This window comes from Emys orbicularis, chromosome 4, assembly GCF_028017835.1.
Source record: "Emys orbicularis isolate rEmyOrb1 chromosome 4, rEmyOrb1.hap1, whole genome shotgun sequence".
Taxonomy (NCBI): Eukaryota; Metazoa; Chordata; order Testudines; family Emydidae; genus Emys; species Emys orbicularis.
In genome coordinates, this window is record NC_088686.1 from 62,925,921 (window position 1) to 62,942,944 (window position 17,024).

Below are 17,024 nucleotides of genomic sequence, written 5' to 3' on the forward strand. Positions count from 1 at the left end.
CCTACGAAAGCTTATGCCCAAATAAATTTGTTAGTCTCTAAGGTGCCACAAGTACTCCTCGTTCTTTTTCCTATATAGTACAGATTGCAAGATGACAATCTAGCACGCAGTGCAATTCTATGCACATATGTAAAGGTGCAGGCTAGTTTGGGTGCACCTCTCATGTAAAGAGAGAAGCACAGAAGACAGATTTACTATGCTCCTTACTGCAAAGAACAGTGGGAAGTAGGAATTCTTGCTTACTGACTCAAAAAGCAGAACTCAAGTTGCCCTCCTACTGATGTGTTCATGTCTTAAAAATCAATGGACAGACAAAACTGCATCATGTTCTCTCCCTGGGTCTTTATCCTTTCTTCTTATAAAAGACTTCAGCTTCAATCAAAGGGAGTTGCTCTCTGGATGCCAAGTGCGTGCAATTCAGTATGCATATTCTCTTTTTAAAGTTGCATCTTTAGAAGGATATGCACACTTAAAGAAAATGCTGCATCAGGCATCCATCTTAAGGCATTCAATTAATCAACTAGAACCCAGTTCAATCACATTAAGTATGTCTTCCATCAGGTATATGGGTCACAAAGAATCCACTTACCTCAGCCAGATGTGCTAGCAGAGCGATACTCTGGACTGTTTTACCCAGGCCCATTTCATCTGCAAGAATTCCATTGATGCCCTGCAAAAAACCCATATGTGAATACCTCTACCTCACTTTTCCATAACACATGTAGGGCTATCAGAACACATGCCACCAAAGTGACCAAAGTGAGGTCAGGCAGTCCTATTTATAATAGGGTTACCATCCGTCCGTATTTCCCCGGACATGTCCGGCTTTTGCGTCTCTAAATAGCCGTCCGGGAGGAATTGGTAACAAGGTTAAAATGTCCGGGGGGGGTTTTCTCCCTTGCCTCCCTCCCTCCCTTCCATGCAGAGTGCAGCTGCTGATTGGGCGGCTGGGCCGATTGACCCACTCCCATTGGCCTCCAGCAGCCAGAGCCCTCCCCTGCTCCCCCCTCCCTCTGTCTGCAGCCCTGTGTAACACACAAACCGACCCACCGGGCAGCGTGTTTTGCAAACACGTGGAGCCAGAATGGTAAGGGGAGTCCGGGGGGGGGGGCAGTCAGGGAGCGGGGGAGTGTTGGATAGGTCCACGGCCTCCACCTGCCACCCCCCCTCCACGCATCCCCCCCCCGTGGGTCCCCCCTCCCTCTCCCTTGTCTGCTTGTACTGCCAGAGCCAGCAGCAACTGCTGTCTGCTGCCCCCGGGTCCTAGTGCCCCAATCCACTAATGGGAAGACAGGCTGCCCTTACCCTGCCCTTCCACCCTAGCCCTGAGCCTCTCCAATGCCCCAAACTCCTCAGCCCCAGCCCTCATCCCCCCACACCCTAATCCTCTGCTCCATCCCTGAGCCCCCTCCTGCATCATGAACCCCTCATCCTCAGACCCACAGCCCTCACCCCTGCATCCCCTATCCCCAAACTCCCTCCCAAACCCCCTCCCCCCACACCCCCTCCTGCCCTCAAACTCCCTCCCAAAGCCTGCACCCCCTCCCTTTGCACCGCCTCCCACCCCCAAACTCCATCCCAGAGCCTGCACCCCTCACCTCCTCCTGCACACCCACCCCCTGCCCCAGCCCGGAGCCTGCACCCAGCACCCAAACTCTATCCCAGAACCTGCACCCTGCACCCTAATCCCCAGCCCAGGACCTGCACCCCAGACCTCCTCCCCCCACCCAACCCCCCTCCCAGAGCCTTAGGCAGGTGGGGGGGGGGGGGGGGTTCTGGGCACCACCAAAATTTCTACAACCCTGCCACCCATGCGAGTGGATAAGGGTCGGGGCAGTCAGGGGACAGGTAGGGTCCTAGGGGGGGCAGTTAGGGTGGGGGGTTCTCAGCAGGGGGCAGTCAGGGGACAAGAAGCAGGGGGGGTTGGGGTTCTGAGGGGGGCAGTCAGGGGGTGGGAAGTGGGAGGGAGTGGATGGGGGTGGGGCTTCCCCCCCCAGTGTCCTCTTTTTTGATTGTGGAAATATGGTAAGCCTAATTTATAATCAATATGAAACCTCCTACGTCATCTTCCCCCAGTGATTCTATGAATTGGTAATCTCTCCCCCCTTCCACCTCTTCAGCCATTTCCCAACCTGATTTTTTTCCTCAACATGCTTGCAATTTGCAATCTAATTTAAAGCATGTTTGTGTTCAAATGCAAGGCTGTCTCCAGTTTACAGACTGACCTAGGCATTAACTAAAGAATGACAATGTGCGTAAACTCCCCATTGTTCAGTCTAGTTTTGGTGAGGGTGCATAAATATGCAAATGAAAAATCTAGAGGCCAATACCACATCCAATTTTATTTTATTATTTCTTAGAGAAGTCAGGGATACTTGTTTGGTGGACTACACAATATTCTTTTCACTTCTGTAGTAAGATAGGCAGTATATATATACGAGGGACGAGGCATGAAGAGTTTCTACACCTCATAAAAGATCTTTTGATCAGGAATAGAGACCAGGGGCCAAATGTACTCCTAGTGTAACTGCATTGGCTACCATGAAATTATACCAGGATTGAATTTGTCCCTGGAAGTGTAAATGGCTGCAAAAAGCACTAGCATACCTGCTCATACAGGTTGGCCAGCCAATTCATGCCTTTCAACTGGTACCCCTTCAGTTTACCATTGAAAATGGTAGGCTGTGGAATGTCCTCTCCAGCCCGGATAGATGGGTTTGCTAGGCTGTAGCTCTCTCCGAAGCCAGTGCCAGACTTGTTAGCAGCCCGTAGAGCAGCTGCCCGACTCTCCTTTGCATCTTCATCAAATGACCTAGTCTAAACAAGGGGAAAATTTGGGTAAGATACAGGATGCAAGCTAATATAAGAAATTCATTGGGAAATGGTCTCTCATCCTTCACATGCTAACACACATGGTCCCCTTCAAAGCAATGGATAACATGGCTGTCCCTGTAGCTTGATTATACCATTTATTTTCATCCAATCCTCTGCCCTCCAGTTTCCCAGATGTTCACAAATGAACAGGGCAACAATCAAATTAAAAGAAGCTTAGAATCCATCATTAAAATAGGTGACTTAAAAGAAGATCACTATTCTATTCTAGTGCCTCTTCAATTTACTCCACTTCCCCTTCCACCTCAAGCACCCAAGCAATACACACCCGGGCCTGGTGAATCTGGTAAGCATCTTCTGCGTTCTTCAGAGCCTGGGCCTTGTAGTAGTTACTATCTGAAAAGAATATCACCACATTAAAACACATCTGTTAACCACATTACAGTACCACCTCAAATTAAGACATGGATAAATTCCAATGATTTACAGAAGGGCTTCTTCACAAAATATTCCAAGCACAGAAGCCCCTAGGTCTGTATCATTCTCTGCATCTCCAATGGTTCCTATGGCCTGCTGGAATTTTGTTTCTAGCCTTACCATAATCCTCCTGGGTAATGTTGACCACTACCCCTCCACCAATATCAATCTGCCTTTGGGTAGAGCTGTCTTCCAGCTTGCGCAGGATTTCTTCCTGTATTCCATCATGTCCAATATCTCGTTTGCGACTCATGAAATGGGCATATAACTCAGTCTGGGTGATCAGGAAATTAAGTTTTCGCTGTTGTCTCTTAGCCTGAGACAAGACAATTTACAAAAAAAAAAAAAAAAAAAAAAAAAGGAGGGAGGGGGAAATGAAATTAGGTTTAATGTTTAAAGAAGAGAAAAAAACAAAGACGTGCAAGCAAGTTATACATTGCAACCTTTTTTAACCTTGTTACATATAAACAATCTAAATTTTTATACTGCACTCATCACCATGGTATCAGAGTGCTGGAATACTGGTTGCACAGTAACACTCATCATACAAATACCTACATTGAAATGTACAGCGGTTATGAGCTCAGAGTTTCTCATAGCACAGTAAGCCATAACCAGGAACACCAACACCTGGGGAAAAGCAGCATAGCAATTTTCTTTGCAATGTAAAAATTAGGTAGGAGTGTCCAGGTGGCTGAAAAACTGCATATCCAACTAAAAGTTTTCATACATGTTTAAGTCACACTAATTAACTCTGTGGTAATTGTCTTACCATTCACTCACACAAGAGAATAATGATGGAGCTAACAAACAAAATGCACCTTCAGGTAAAACAACACCAGAGCGAGAAGTTAGGAATGAGGCAGAATGCTCAGTGTTCAACAAGATTCGGTTGTATAAATTCAATTTTTTAGATCTGGCTATACAACTGCTATGGTAAAGCTAGTGTATTAATACAAAACAGCAGAAAGGCTTCACAAAATGCTTGGGAGATGGGATGGATGCAGAATACACTATAAATAAAGGCATGATTTGATCTGAACACATGACTGGGAATCAGGAACTCCAGAGTTCTAATTCTAGCTCTGTCACTGACTTTCTTTGTAATTTAGGGCAGACTGATTTATTTCTATGTCCCAAGTTCCTTCACCTGCAAGTAAGGATGAGGAGAACATAAATCCTCACAAAACTCCGGTAAAATAGCTAATTTTGCCTGAATTCATCCTCGAAGTGCTCCTGGGGTACTCCCTGAGAGGGCCATGTGATTGCTTTGTGAACCCTTTGCAATGGCATCACAAAGACAAAGGGACCACAGGACAATTATCAATTGGGTCCTCGATTGCTCTTATGTGTTCTGAAGATAAATTCCATATGTTTTATTATGCTCTATACATAACTTAAGATAAAATAAACCTAACACACCAGTGAATTGAAAAATAGCCTGATTTCTGAACTTGAGGAAGAACTTAGAGTTACAATCACTAAAAGATCATCCTCTAGAAATAGAGAGCACTGAGCACTATGTGCAAGTCAGACACACTACATCTCACTAGTCACACCCTCTTTAACCAACATTATGGTCTGTAGCTGTAATTCTTGCAATTTGAAGGTTCTGGCTATAGCTAATTTGTCAGAGGATTCTAGTAAATCCTTTTAAAATAGAGTGGAAGAAAATTTCTGGAAGATCATTGAAAGGAAGAACAGTTGGTGAATTTGATTGTCCAGGTTTAAAGACCTGGACTATTGTGCTTGTTCATGTCTCTTCAGCTCCATGCTCTAGCTCTTGACAGATTAATTTTCAGGAGTCTATATTTTGGCCCTACCTCTCTCATCTCCTCATCCAGCTTGCGCTGCTCCAAAGCCTCTTTCTCAGCTCGTTTGCGGTGCTCTTTTTCCACCTTCTCATACTTCTTCCAGTAGAGAAGCATTTCCTTGGTGAGGCGACGTGCCCGTGGTAGAGTCTCCTTGCAGTTCTTCTGAGCCTGGATAGCAGCTCGCCGCACCTCCCTCATGCACTGATGGGCCAGCTGGGGTGAAGAGGGAGGGTTCAGGGACAGAGAAAAAAAGATTTAAAATCACCATCACCAAAAGGCAACATTTAGGTGTTGCAAGATTGCAAATTCCTACAACCAAGGCTGACCCTCCAAAAACCTTTGATGCTGTGCTTATTTATAAAGCTTTTTTTTTTTTTTTTGGGGGGGGGGGGGGGGGGGGGAGAGGGAGTTTTACAAGAGAAAAGAGCTTCCATAAGGCTCCACAGACATATTATCAAACATAACATTCCTTACAAAACCCAACATTAAAAACGTCAAGGTTGCATGGTTAAAAGCACTCAAAGGGGATGGTGTCTTCTGGTTAAGGCACTGGAATGGGACTCAGGAGATCTGATTTTGAACAATAGCTGTGCCACACACTTCTTGCATAACTGTGGGCAAGTTACATGAACCTTGCCCACACCAGACTTTACCCCGTAACATCTCTCACTGTTTCCAAGAGTGAGGCTGCACCAATGGTAGCAATAATGTGTTAGTGTAAAGTGGCCATTGGCTTTTTAACTCCGCTGCTGTCCATGCCTACACCTGCTTTAGATATGCATTATGATACAGTCTTTAATTACATGATCACATACTATTCCTAAATTATACAGTATATTATCATACAATTATTCCTACATCCTTAGATAAAGGTGTAGCATATTTTATTTTTTCATTTTATTACGCTAACTTCTTTGTCATCATGGTCCAGTAAATCTCTGCTGGCTTAGACATTGTGATAAGGTTTTTTTCCCCCTAATATATATATTTTAATAACATGTAGGAGATATTTTCTTTTCAACCAGCAGCGAAGTCTTCCTTAGGTTCAAGTCAAGAGATAAGGCAGTCAACTATAAAGCCAATTTAGCTACATATGTAGGTGGGCCTACACATAGCAGATATTTTACACAATTATTCTATGTAGTATACTAAGTCTGAAGTGTGTTCTGTAAATAATGCTTACTATGTATTTTTCATATAAAGTCTTTCATGGAGTGTCTATCTAGTATCACAAAATGACACACATGTAGCTTCTTAATACTGTGTATCTAAGGTTACAGAAAAAGTATATGTTGTTATACTGCATTATTTGAGAATTATGTGAACAAACAGGTAATTAAATGCTGTATTTTAGTGCATATTATATACACACACACACACACGCACAAGGGGCAGAGTTAAGGATGCATGTGCAACCTTACCTTTGGCATTTCCTGACTTTTGAGAGCTTAGTCCTGAAGCCTTAATTTCTACTAATTGGTGTGTGGGTATGTGTAGTGGGGTGGTTACCCACTCCTGCCCTGAGGGGTTTAAAACAGCCCTGGAGGAGGGCTGTCGAAGGGCAAGATGCCTGGGCTGACTGGGAGGAAGCAGGCTCAGCTGGGGCCACGCCCCAATCAGGGCCCAGCTGGCCCTATAAAGGCTTGAGCCAGGAGCTCAAGCAGACAGTCTCTCTCTGCCTTCAGAGAGAGAAGGGCCTGGCTGCAGAGAGCTTAACCAGGTATCTGGAGTGGAGCAGGGCTGGGGAAAGGCCAAGGGAGTCGGGGAGCTCCGGCCTAGGAAAGCCCCAGGCTGCAGGCCTGGTAAGGCCTATTAGGTACTGGGTTGCAGGGGGCAGCCCATGGGTAGCCAGAGGCAGCAGGTCCGAACCCCTTTGCCTATGATGAATGGCTTACACTGCAGTCCGCCCCAGTGAACGGGGGCTTGATGAGGACTGGCAGTAGCCAAGACTGAGGCGAAGTGGGGATAGTGGGTGGAGGTTCCCCTGGGAAGGGGAAACCCTGAGAGTGAGGGGTTACTGCCAGGGGGCAGCCCCCCAGATAACGGGTCACCGGGTCTGGGAGGGACACGGGGGCCAAGCGGTAGCGGGACACCGGCCTGCAGAGGGCGCTCCAATGGCTGGAGAGCAATTCCCGAGACAACCAGCAGGAGGCGCCGCAGGGGTGAGTCCCACACTCCTACAGTATGGCTGTGTGTTTTGAAGAAAACAGAGCACAGCTTCACTCTCCAGAGCTTTGCAGCTCTGCAGGCTTGCAAAAGGTAGACAACAGCTGCTGTAAATATTGTAATCTCTAACTACTTGTCCACATACCACCAGAACACCCTGTCCCCTGTACTTAAGTAAGCATGCTGGAAAGAACCTGTCTGTTGTAAAGCTCCTAAAATGCATAGGAGATACCACCTCTCCTGCATATTTTATAAATGTACACAGAAAACCCTCCCTCAATCTATTCACACTTTATAAAGTCAGTGGGAGTCCTTCCCCCATCTCAAGTTGTTCCTACTGATTCACAGCAATATATTTCACTACACTTCTCACTCGCTAATTAAGTTAGCTATGCACTTCCTTAGGGCTAGTCTACACTGGCAACGCTAAAGTGCTGCCGTGGCAGCGCTTTAACATGGCTTGTGTGGTCGCGGCACAGCTCAGCAAGGGGCATAGCTCCCAGCGCTGGGGCACTGTTTACATTGGCGCTTTACAACGCTGCAACTTGCTGCGTTCAGGGAGGCGTTTTTTGTAGACAAGCCCTTAGATGTGCACCTCACAATCTCAGAGAAAAATTTTACTGCACATGCTGAGAAAGCCATTATCAAATGCTCTTTAAAAATAACTTTCCGTAGTACAAACAGGGGCACTTCTCATCTGCTGAGCCAAAAGATTTAAGAATATTTATTAATAAATTCATTTTGGAATCACTTATTCAGCAATTTGCTCAACTGTTAGGCTCTACACACATTTATGCACATGCTTAACTTTACTACCATGAGTAGCCCCATCAATTTCAATGGGATTACTCACAGTAGTAAAGTTAAGCATGTGGATAACTATGTGCAGGATCACATAGTAAAAAAAGTCAAAGTGATCTATAATGGAGTAATTTTATTGTATCAAAGAACAGCGAACTAAAAATTCTCAAAGTAGCTCTTACAACCAAAAATAAAACAGATCCAAATCTCCAAAAATCCATGTTGTTGTTTTTTTAAAGTGCATCTATTGCTTATGAAACATACCACACAAACAGACCTGGAGTGTTAAGATCTCTATCTAAAGGATGGATGTAGAATTGACAATGGCTGTGCAAGTGTTCCCAACACGGCCCTGCCAAAGTGATCCAATTCCAATCTGGAAAGACTACCTCTAATTGTTGGTGATGTGAACATCTGCTCACCAGGGTCCTGATCAAACGCCCATCAAAGTAAATGTGAGGCTTTCAATTTACTTCAGTGACCCTTGGATCAAGCCCAAAGAGCTGGACTGAAATCACCAATAGCAAACAGTCATATTCCTACTTATAAATGGATAAGTTAAAAACTGGAGAGAGAGTGAGAGGATCTGTAATGAAAACAACAAATTATGTGCTACCACAATTGCTATATTAGCAATGGCTTAAAGATACGCCAATGAATTAAGAACAACCAACAGCAACATGCAAATTTTTTTTGCACAAGATATAATATGCAAACATAAAGCTTGACCACCCTTACCTTTTTGCTGTTGGTTAGGAAAAGATTGCGTGCTGAAGCTTTTTGCTTGTATGCCTAAAACAAGACAAAATTTCATATACCCTTTAATTATGGGATTATGGTTTGATAATGTTTTATAGGTAATTATTCATTTTTAAACACCCATACATGCACAAACTTAAAGCACTATATAACTGCATTACAATACAGGCTTCAATTATATAATCATAAGCATTATGGGGATTTCTGCCTTCCTCTGAAGTATTAGAATGGCTTTCATCCTGGCAACTGGGGGCATACACATGTATTGCAACAGTTAAAGGAATTATGTAAAACAAACTTAAAAAGTAGTGCAATTCAGCTGTCCCACTAACCCTCTTTTCACAACAGACTCCTTGCTTACTATTTCATGTATAGTTTCAGGCATCCTGGGACCAGGTCCTTTGCCTCTGCAGATGATTCAGTTGGGCACCCCAACCTCTCCCTGAGGGATGTGTGATAAAAGTGTCATTGTTGGGGAGAGGGCAGAGAATGGTACCCCTTTTGATACATTCTTTGGGTCCAGACACCAGGTGCATTCTTGCTCAACTTGAGGCAGAACAGTGACTCTCGTTCATATGATACTGGATAGCAAGTACACTGAACTCTTCCACATTTGCAAGGACAGACGGTTACGTCTAGTAACATCACATACCAATATGTGGCCTAGCAGCTCAAGATATGCATACACGGACATTGTTGGATTTGATTTTAGGTTGTTTGTCATTGACTGGAGAGACCAAAACCTGTCTTCTGGGAGATAAGCTCTTGCTGACCGAGAGTTGATCAAAGCTCCTATGAATTCTATCATCTGTGATGGTGTAAGAAAAGATTTCTTGCAGTTCACAAGGTAACCTAGCTGGGAAAACAGGGAAAGTTCATACTCTAGGCTGTTACAGTCTCCTGCTGTGACTTGCCTCTGATCAGCCAGCCGTCCAAGTATGAGAAGACATGGATACTCTTTCTCCTTAAACATGCTGCCACCCCTGCCAGGCATTTTGTGAAAATTCTCAGTGCTGGAGAGTCCAAAGGGCTGCACCCTGTACTGGTAATGGTTGGACTCTACTGTGAATATTAGGTACTTCCTGTGGGCCAGATGGACAGCTATACAGACGTATGCAAGCTGAGAGCCATGAACCAGTCCTGAGCTTGAAGAGATGGAATGATGGAGGCAAAAAGTTACCATCCTGAGCCCGAGATAGCATATGTATCTGAGTCTTCTAGGTCTAGGATAAACTGAAGTTCGTCCCCTTCCCCCCCTTTCTTCTTCAGGATAAGAAAATACCAGAAAAAGAAGCCTCTTCCCCAGAAAACTGGTGGGCACCTCCTCTATGGCTCCTAGATGAAGTAACAAAACCACTTCCGCTTGTAACAAGGGTCCCTAAAGAGGGATGGGAAAGGAACAAAGAATGGAACTGGATGGGGTAGCCATGGGTGATGATCTCTAGTATCTGTCTGTCTGATGTTACGGCATGAATGAAGTTAGATGGCTTCTGAAAGTTATGATCTCGGGACTGGATCTGATGAGCTCTCAAAAGTCTTGTCAAATTTGTTGATGTATGTTATGAGAGGGGTGCCTTGCCAAGGAAAAGGAAGGCTGACAATCCCTGAAGGACTAGGCTTTTTCTGGCAAGATACTCAGGCTGTCTGGAATGGTAAAACCTTTTGCCTCAACTGGGGTTGAGGGCAGTACACTTTGCAGTCTGATGCTAGGGTGTAAATCCCTAGGGAGAGCAAGATGGCTTTAAAGTCTTAATGAGCATAGAGCACTGTCCATTCACTTGTTAAATAATTCCATGCCTTCAAAAGGCAGGTCCTCAATCATGGGTTGAACTTCCTTAGGGATCTCTGCCCCCTGACGACACGATGCTCTGTGCATTGTCACCACTGTGGCCATAGATCTGCCATGGTGTCAGAGCGTCCACTACAATCTGGAGAATGGTCTTTGCCACCAATTGGCCCTCCTTGATTATTCCTCTGAGCTCTTCCCTGTTGTCAGACAGGATCTTAGACAGGAAGGGTATTACTCTATTCCACATCAAAAAGACTCATATTTGGCCAGGAGGGCCTGGCAATTTGCCACTTACTCCTCTGCCTCCCTGCAACTGGAAGATTTCCTCTCAAATAGATTAAGCCTTTTTCGGTCTTTGCCTTTGGGGGTACTCTTATTCAATTTTGATTTTTCCTTTATCATCAAGACTATTAAGCAGCCAGGGGTAGGATGGGCGTAAATTACACAAACCCTTTTTGAGGGACCTGGTACTGCTTCACTTTCACTTTACAGTAGCTGTTATCATGGCCGATGTTTGCCACAGGGTTGTAAGGGTCATGCAGCCCTTCATTTATGGGGAATGTGATCCTGGCTGGACCGGAAGGTGTCAAAATATCAAACAATTTAGGAGATTTCTCCGGTATGACAGGTGCCTATATTTCCAGAATCTCTGTGATTCTCCTAAGCAGCTCTGGAATGAACTGAAGTCATCTGGGTGCCAGTATCCATGCCAAAGACGCTGCTTCATTGCATGATGAAATTGAGAGGTCCTTAGGTGGTGAGACAGGACACTGGTGTTCCTCTGCCCCCAGATCTGGTTCTTCCTAGTTCTTCCCATGTGTCACCAGTGGTCTGGCCAGGGATACTACGGGGTAGAGCAATCTTTTCCTTTTCCTCAAATGAGTTGGAAATCTGCTTTAAGAGGCATATGAAAGTGGTCCTCAGTAAGCCCAATAGGGCCACAATGGAATACTGTATGGGTATGGCTGTCTTATCTGGTATTGAGTAATACAATGCCACTCCTGACAAGACGGCAGCTGAGCCCGGTAGGGAGAGCCAGCTAGTCGTTCAATAATGTCACGAGGATCTCAGAGGAGAAGGTCCTCTGCTCAGCTGAGATGAGAACATATGCCCCAGTGATGAAGAGGTGGAGTAAGTATCATTTAGGGGTGACACCAAGATATACAGCGCCAAGATACCAGGCTCTGCACCGGTACTGGTAGATGCCTCGGATGGTCCTAGTTCTTCCAATGTACTTCAGACAACCCTGGTTCAGCTGTAGGTTTCGACACCGAAAGGTGCACTGCCAAAACTGGAGTGGTGCCTCAATGCCAAATAGGGCTTGGTGGTTCTCTCTCCTGAGGTTTTAGTGGTCTTTGTGCAAAGTCACTGACTTCCAAGCTAGGGTCTCTGCCCTTGTGTCTGGAGCAGTCTGTTTCAGTGCTGGACTTCAGTACCAGAGGTGTCTGTAATGCCAGTGGAGTCTCCTTCAGTGCCTATGCCAGTTCCAGGTCTTCTCTCAGTGCATCCTTCTCAGCGATGGTGTCACATGTGTCCTAGATGGGGTACTGGAGGAAGCTGGCTTGTCTGATACCAAGACTCTGATGCCCATCTCTTCACGATCTGAAGGATCCAAGTGATGGAATTTCAACCACACGTCCCATGATTTGTGCATTCTTACAAAAAATAACAGATACACCAAGCATACGCTCGGTATATGGGATTCTCCCAAACAAGAGGCACCCCTTGTGCCTGTCTTGGAACAGAATTAGTCTATCACAGGAAGGACAGGCTTGAAGCCCCCAGGTTTCAAACTCGCCATGTTGAGGGGCCCTGTAAAGGGGGGGTAAGGGCTTATACAGAGCGGGTCTCACCATCAGTACTCAGTAAGATGAGTCAATATTGTGCAGAGCAGTCGTAAGTCAGTTGGATCAGAAGAGTTCTGAAGAGTTTTTTGAAGACTTACTTGGAGCTAAGAACTAGCAGGTTGGACGCTCAACAGATTCTGTCTTGCTGCTATCGGCAGCAAGAAAGAACTGAGGGAATGTCATAGCCATCTCATCCTTCATATGGAACACAAGGAAGCACATGGCTCATGAAAGGCCCCAACGGAAACTGCTATTCAAAAGACTCCAATCTTGCACATAGTGAGATCCACTCAGACACATACTTGAAGAAGCAGAGACAGTTCCCTCTGCACATTATGGCTAAAATTGTCCCTCTTTATCTCCCCAATCTCACCTGAGTTGCAGCTGCTACAAAGTTTAGATCAATTAGTGTGTTATTACAACATACTAAAAAAGTATAAGTACAAAACAAGACTCCCTGAAATTTTTTTTAACTGTAAAAGTCTCCTTTTGGCCCTGGCCAGTTAGTTTTGTTAAGCAAGCACACTTAAATACAAGTTGTACAAGGTTCTCTAAAAGACCCTTCAACCAGTGTTCTATTGAATACTACTTTAAATATTTTTTCTTCATTGTAAAGGTAGTGTGACTGAGTGCTCTTTGTATGACGACTCATTTTTCTTTAACTGTTGAGCAGCAGCTAAGCCAGTTCAGAAAGAAGCCTTGCTTCACACGTTCTTCATTTTCTGAATAACCCATCGATCCCTTCCTCCTCTCCTACACTTCTGCCATTGTCTCCATTCTCCTCTTTTCCCACAGCCAGCCTTTTCCTTGTTTCTGTGGAATGCACCCCTTCCTCTGTGCAGTAATTGTATACCTACTTAAAATCTAATGAAAACTTAATTTAAAACAAATCAGAGAAGTTGGGAGAGCACCTCACTCATCAACACAGGAACAGTTGGAATATGGAATATTATTGTGATATCTGGTGATCCATAGAAAGCTCTCAGACTGCATTCTGTTTTCCTGTGCATTCTGACTTCCTGATACCTCAAACCTTCTCTGCCTTGGCATCCGCCATTCAATGCCATTGGCCAACCTCACCTTTGGTAGCTCCTTTTTGACAATGCTAAGCCACACTTTCCGTCGGCGGGCATTCAGCTGTTCGATGGTCAAGTGCTTCTTCTTGGACCCTGGTGGTGGTGCATCATGAGAAAACTTTGCAAAAACTTTGGTCTGGTGATGGTGGCGTCTTGGTGACTCTTCTGAAGAGAGTTCTTCATCCCTTCTCCTCTTTTTTTTCACCTTTTTCAACTTGGCTGCATGGGAACAATGGGCACAAGATCAGTTTCTTTTCCTGTCATTTGTGATCCTCCACATCAACTCGTATGTCCTCCCTTGCCTTGCTTTCCTAGCCACTTTATATCTAACAACAAATGGGACCAACAAAAACAGGACTGGTTCAGGAGTAGTTTTATGTTCATCCCATTCTGGGCCCACCAATTCATAACACTAGCTACCTCTTCATTACTTAGCCATTAGACAGGAAAATTATCATATTGCTAGATGATGAGAGCTAGATACACCTCTCCCAAGGGAAACATGCCTGTACAGTTAAAATGCTTGGAAGCTGGTATGTTTTTCTGCCCTTGAGTGAAGCTATAGTCACAGACTTTTAAAAAGAACAAGATCAGCATTCAGTATAAGTCTCAAACCAAGCTGCTGGTCATTTGAAAGAGATGTCTAGTTATATTTAGTACAGATACCATGTGTTCAGAGGAAACTAACAGACACTAGGATTGGATAATTAACAAGTAAGCTGCAGAGATTCTGCAAAGCCAAGTACACTGTAAGTTTCTGAGAGAAAAACATATGTAGCTAGAGGGATGTGCAGGAGGATAGGGAAGGAAGGAAGGCAGGCAGGCAGGCCAAAATAACCTCCTTGAACATAGATCAGACTTTCAGTACTTGCACAAGGCAGAATCCACTTTGCATTGATAGTTCACAACCTTCTCTTCCTGTTTCCTCCCAGATTTCTAGCTGCTGACAGCTCAGTCAAGAAAGGAAACTGCATTTCCTGAAAAACATGCATCTGAGAAACTCTAGCTGAGAGTTGTCAGAAGTAGATCTATTTTAATTCACCTCAGACAGCAGTTTCCTAACACATCCCTCCACTTTCCAGACTGTGGTCTCCGTCCCCATAATTCCTTGTTTAGAAGGATCATACTTATAAGTAGAACTATCCAGGTATGCGGAACTTCTTGTGCTTTTCAAGCATTTGCTATATTTGCCAGAAAACTGAGTACCAGAACCACAGTATGCAATGATATCTGTTGATTCCAAAACATTATTGAGTAATGAAATAGGTTGTAGGGTATTAGCTCTAGAGTGACAGAGACAAGCATAGTCTAGTTGTCAGAGACCAAGACTAGGAGGCAGGAACTATATCAACTCTCTCTGGAGGGAGCAGATAAGCCACAACCTGTGTCTTAGGTTCTTTCTATAAAATGTGATATTGCCGATCTACCTACCATCAATGGTGTTGAAGATTAATGTTTATTAGTAAGTGGAAATACAATATGACAAGTCTAGTCACACAAACTCTAGTTAGTAACACAGGGTGGTTACCTCACCTTTTAATTTTTTTTCATCTTTGAACTTCTTTTTCTTGGGCCCTAGGAGATGGCGCTGTTGTTCATAGTAGGGATCATGTGTGGAGAGTAGCCCTGCACTGTAGTACTGGTATTGCTGCAACTGAAGCAGAAGTAAACAGTTAAGCAACATAACTGCTAACAGATATAGATGGGTAAACGAATTCAAATATTGTCCATGAAGAAAAGTTTGAAAAATGTGTACTCCTCCATATTTAAAACTGCACTGGATTAAGATCGGGTGCCCAAAGTAAAGCCACTGGGCCAGATTTGGTTCCCAAAGCCCTACAACGTGAATTGCAGCCTCCTCACTAGTACAGTAATATGAAAGAACTGTCTGTACAGCCTACAGATCTCAGCATACAATGCTCCAACTAAATTCAAATAGCCATTTGCTTGGCTCAAATTAGAACCTGCATGTTAGGACCTATATCGTTATTATAGGCCACATTCCCATTTTATAGCTGAAATCTGCTCTATTTTATGCAAAGCAGGCATAGCCATCAGGCTCCCACCAAGTTGCTAATAGGGTGCTCAAAAAGCTGCACTAAATTAAAGCATAGGCACTATAAGAACATGTATAGGATCCCACCTCCTGCAGTCACATGATGAAGTCAGAATCTCAGTTTTCATTTTTTTTTTTAAAGTAATGTTTCTAACCTTCATGGTTGCAAAGTAAAGAGTGAAAATATGCCCAGTGTAGCCAATGCAGTGTTCTCTGTCAAGTCTGTAGGCAGGCTCCCACAGAGGGAGAAAGCCATGTACAGCACCATGCCCATCACCAGAGCAGACTAGGAACCTACTCGCTGGGGGGATGGGGACAACGACTGCCACATCTTGAAAGGGGTATGGGTCACCACTACCGTCAAGGGAAGAGGGGGTCTTCCTGACTGTCCTGAGTGTGATGGAGAAAAGAGAGGGCCTGTGAGGTGTACCCCCTCCCCGCCAGCCACCAATGAAGGGGCAGGATGCTCCTGCTTCCTTTGGGGCACTCTGGGTAGTAAGGGAATCACAGCCACCACAGCATCTCTCAGCAGCCAGGGAAAGTGGAGGCCCTGTCTTTGCAGCTCCCAGCTGGCCAGAATTAGTGAGAGTCATTGCAATTGCTCCTAGTACTCAGTCTGAGTAACCAGACACTACTGCTTCTCCCTTGGGTGAAGGAAGGACCTAAGGCCAACCCATCCTCAATCTCTCTAGAGAAAAAAAGAGGAGGGAATGGGAAGGCTGCACTCTCATGTTTGGGTGGCAGCCAAGGCAGGTATTTCTACAAATGGGTGCTCCCCACTCCTCTGGACACTAATCCAGTAGAGGACTAAGTGTGTGTGGTGGAGATTTCAACGGTGCCACTCCATCATAGCTCTCTTGGGGTAGCAATAGCGGGAACCTAACACAGAGTCCTATGCTGAGGTGGCATGAAGGGACCACATACACACAATCCTCTGCAAGAATGGGTGGGGGCCAATTCCTCCCTCCTCTGAGACAGACTCCAGCCTGCTTGAAGACAGGTGTTTACTTGTTAACATCATACAATTACTATAATTGACAGATGAGAGGTGGGGGAAAAAACAAAAGCTCTATTTTTCCAGTTTGTATACTTTGTGCATTAGATAGCATTTTGTATGAAGTCATTCCTACCTAGTCAATCAATGTCCTTAGTTGTTTGTGTGGGCATTTCATACAGCAATTTGAGAAAAACATTTTCAAAAAAATAGGGAAACACAACTGCTGTACCATAAATGCTGCCTGAGGAACCATAGGGCAGATGTAGTACCTGAAATTATTTTTAATTAATTTTTTTTAATTGAAGTGGATAACATCCCTTTAAGCATGAAGAGGGTACAGCATCTGGTTTTTAATAGTCTAATCCAGAAATTATATCATTTCCATGACTCTACAGACAACAACACAAGTA

General features: G+C 44.6%; 1 protein-coding gene across 1 annotated transcript in view; it reads right to left on the reverse strand.

Moving 5' to 3' along the window:
* The window catches only part of INO80 (INO80 complex ATPase subunit), a 135,120-nt gene that overhangs the window by 90,779 nt on the left and 27,317 nt on the right, over positions 1–17,024 (reverse strand). Inside the window, exons 6-13 of the mRNA XM_065403615.1 lie at positions 15,095–15,215; positions 13,566–13,780; positions 8,829–8,882; positions 5,133–5,336; positions 3,430–3,625; positions 3,161–3,228; positions 2,608–2,817; positions 590–670 (exon numbers count right to left, since the gene is read on the reverse strand). Of these exons, the coding sequence (XP_065259687.1) occupies positions 590–670; positions 2,608–2,817; positions 3,161–3,228; positions 3,430–3,625; positions 5,133–5,336; positions 8,829–8,882; positions 13,566–13,780; positions 15,095–15,215 (1,149 nt within the window). The remainder of the gene's footprint in view (positions 1–589; positions 671–2,607; positions 2,818–3,160; positions 3,229–3,429; positions 3,626–5,132; positions 5,337–8,828; positions 8,883–13,565; positions 13,781–15,094; positions 15,216–17,024) is intronic.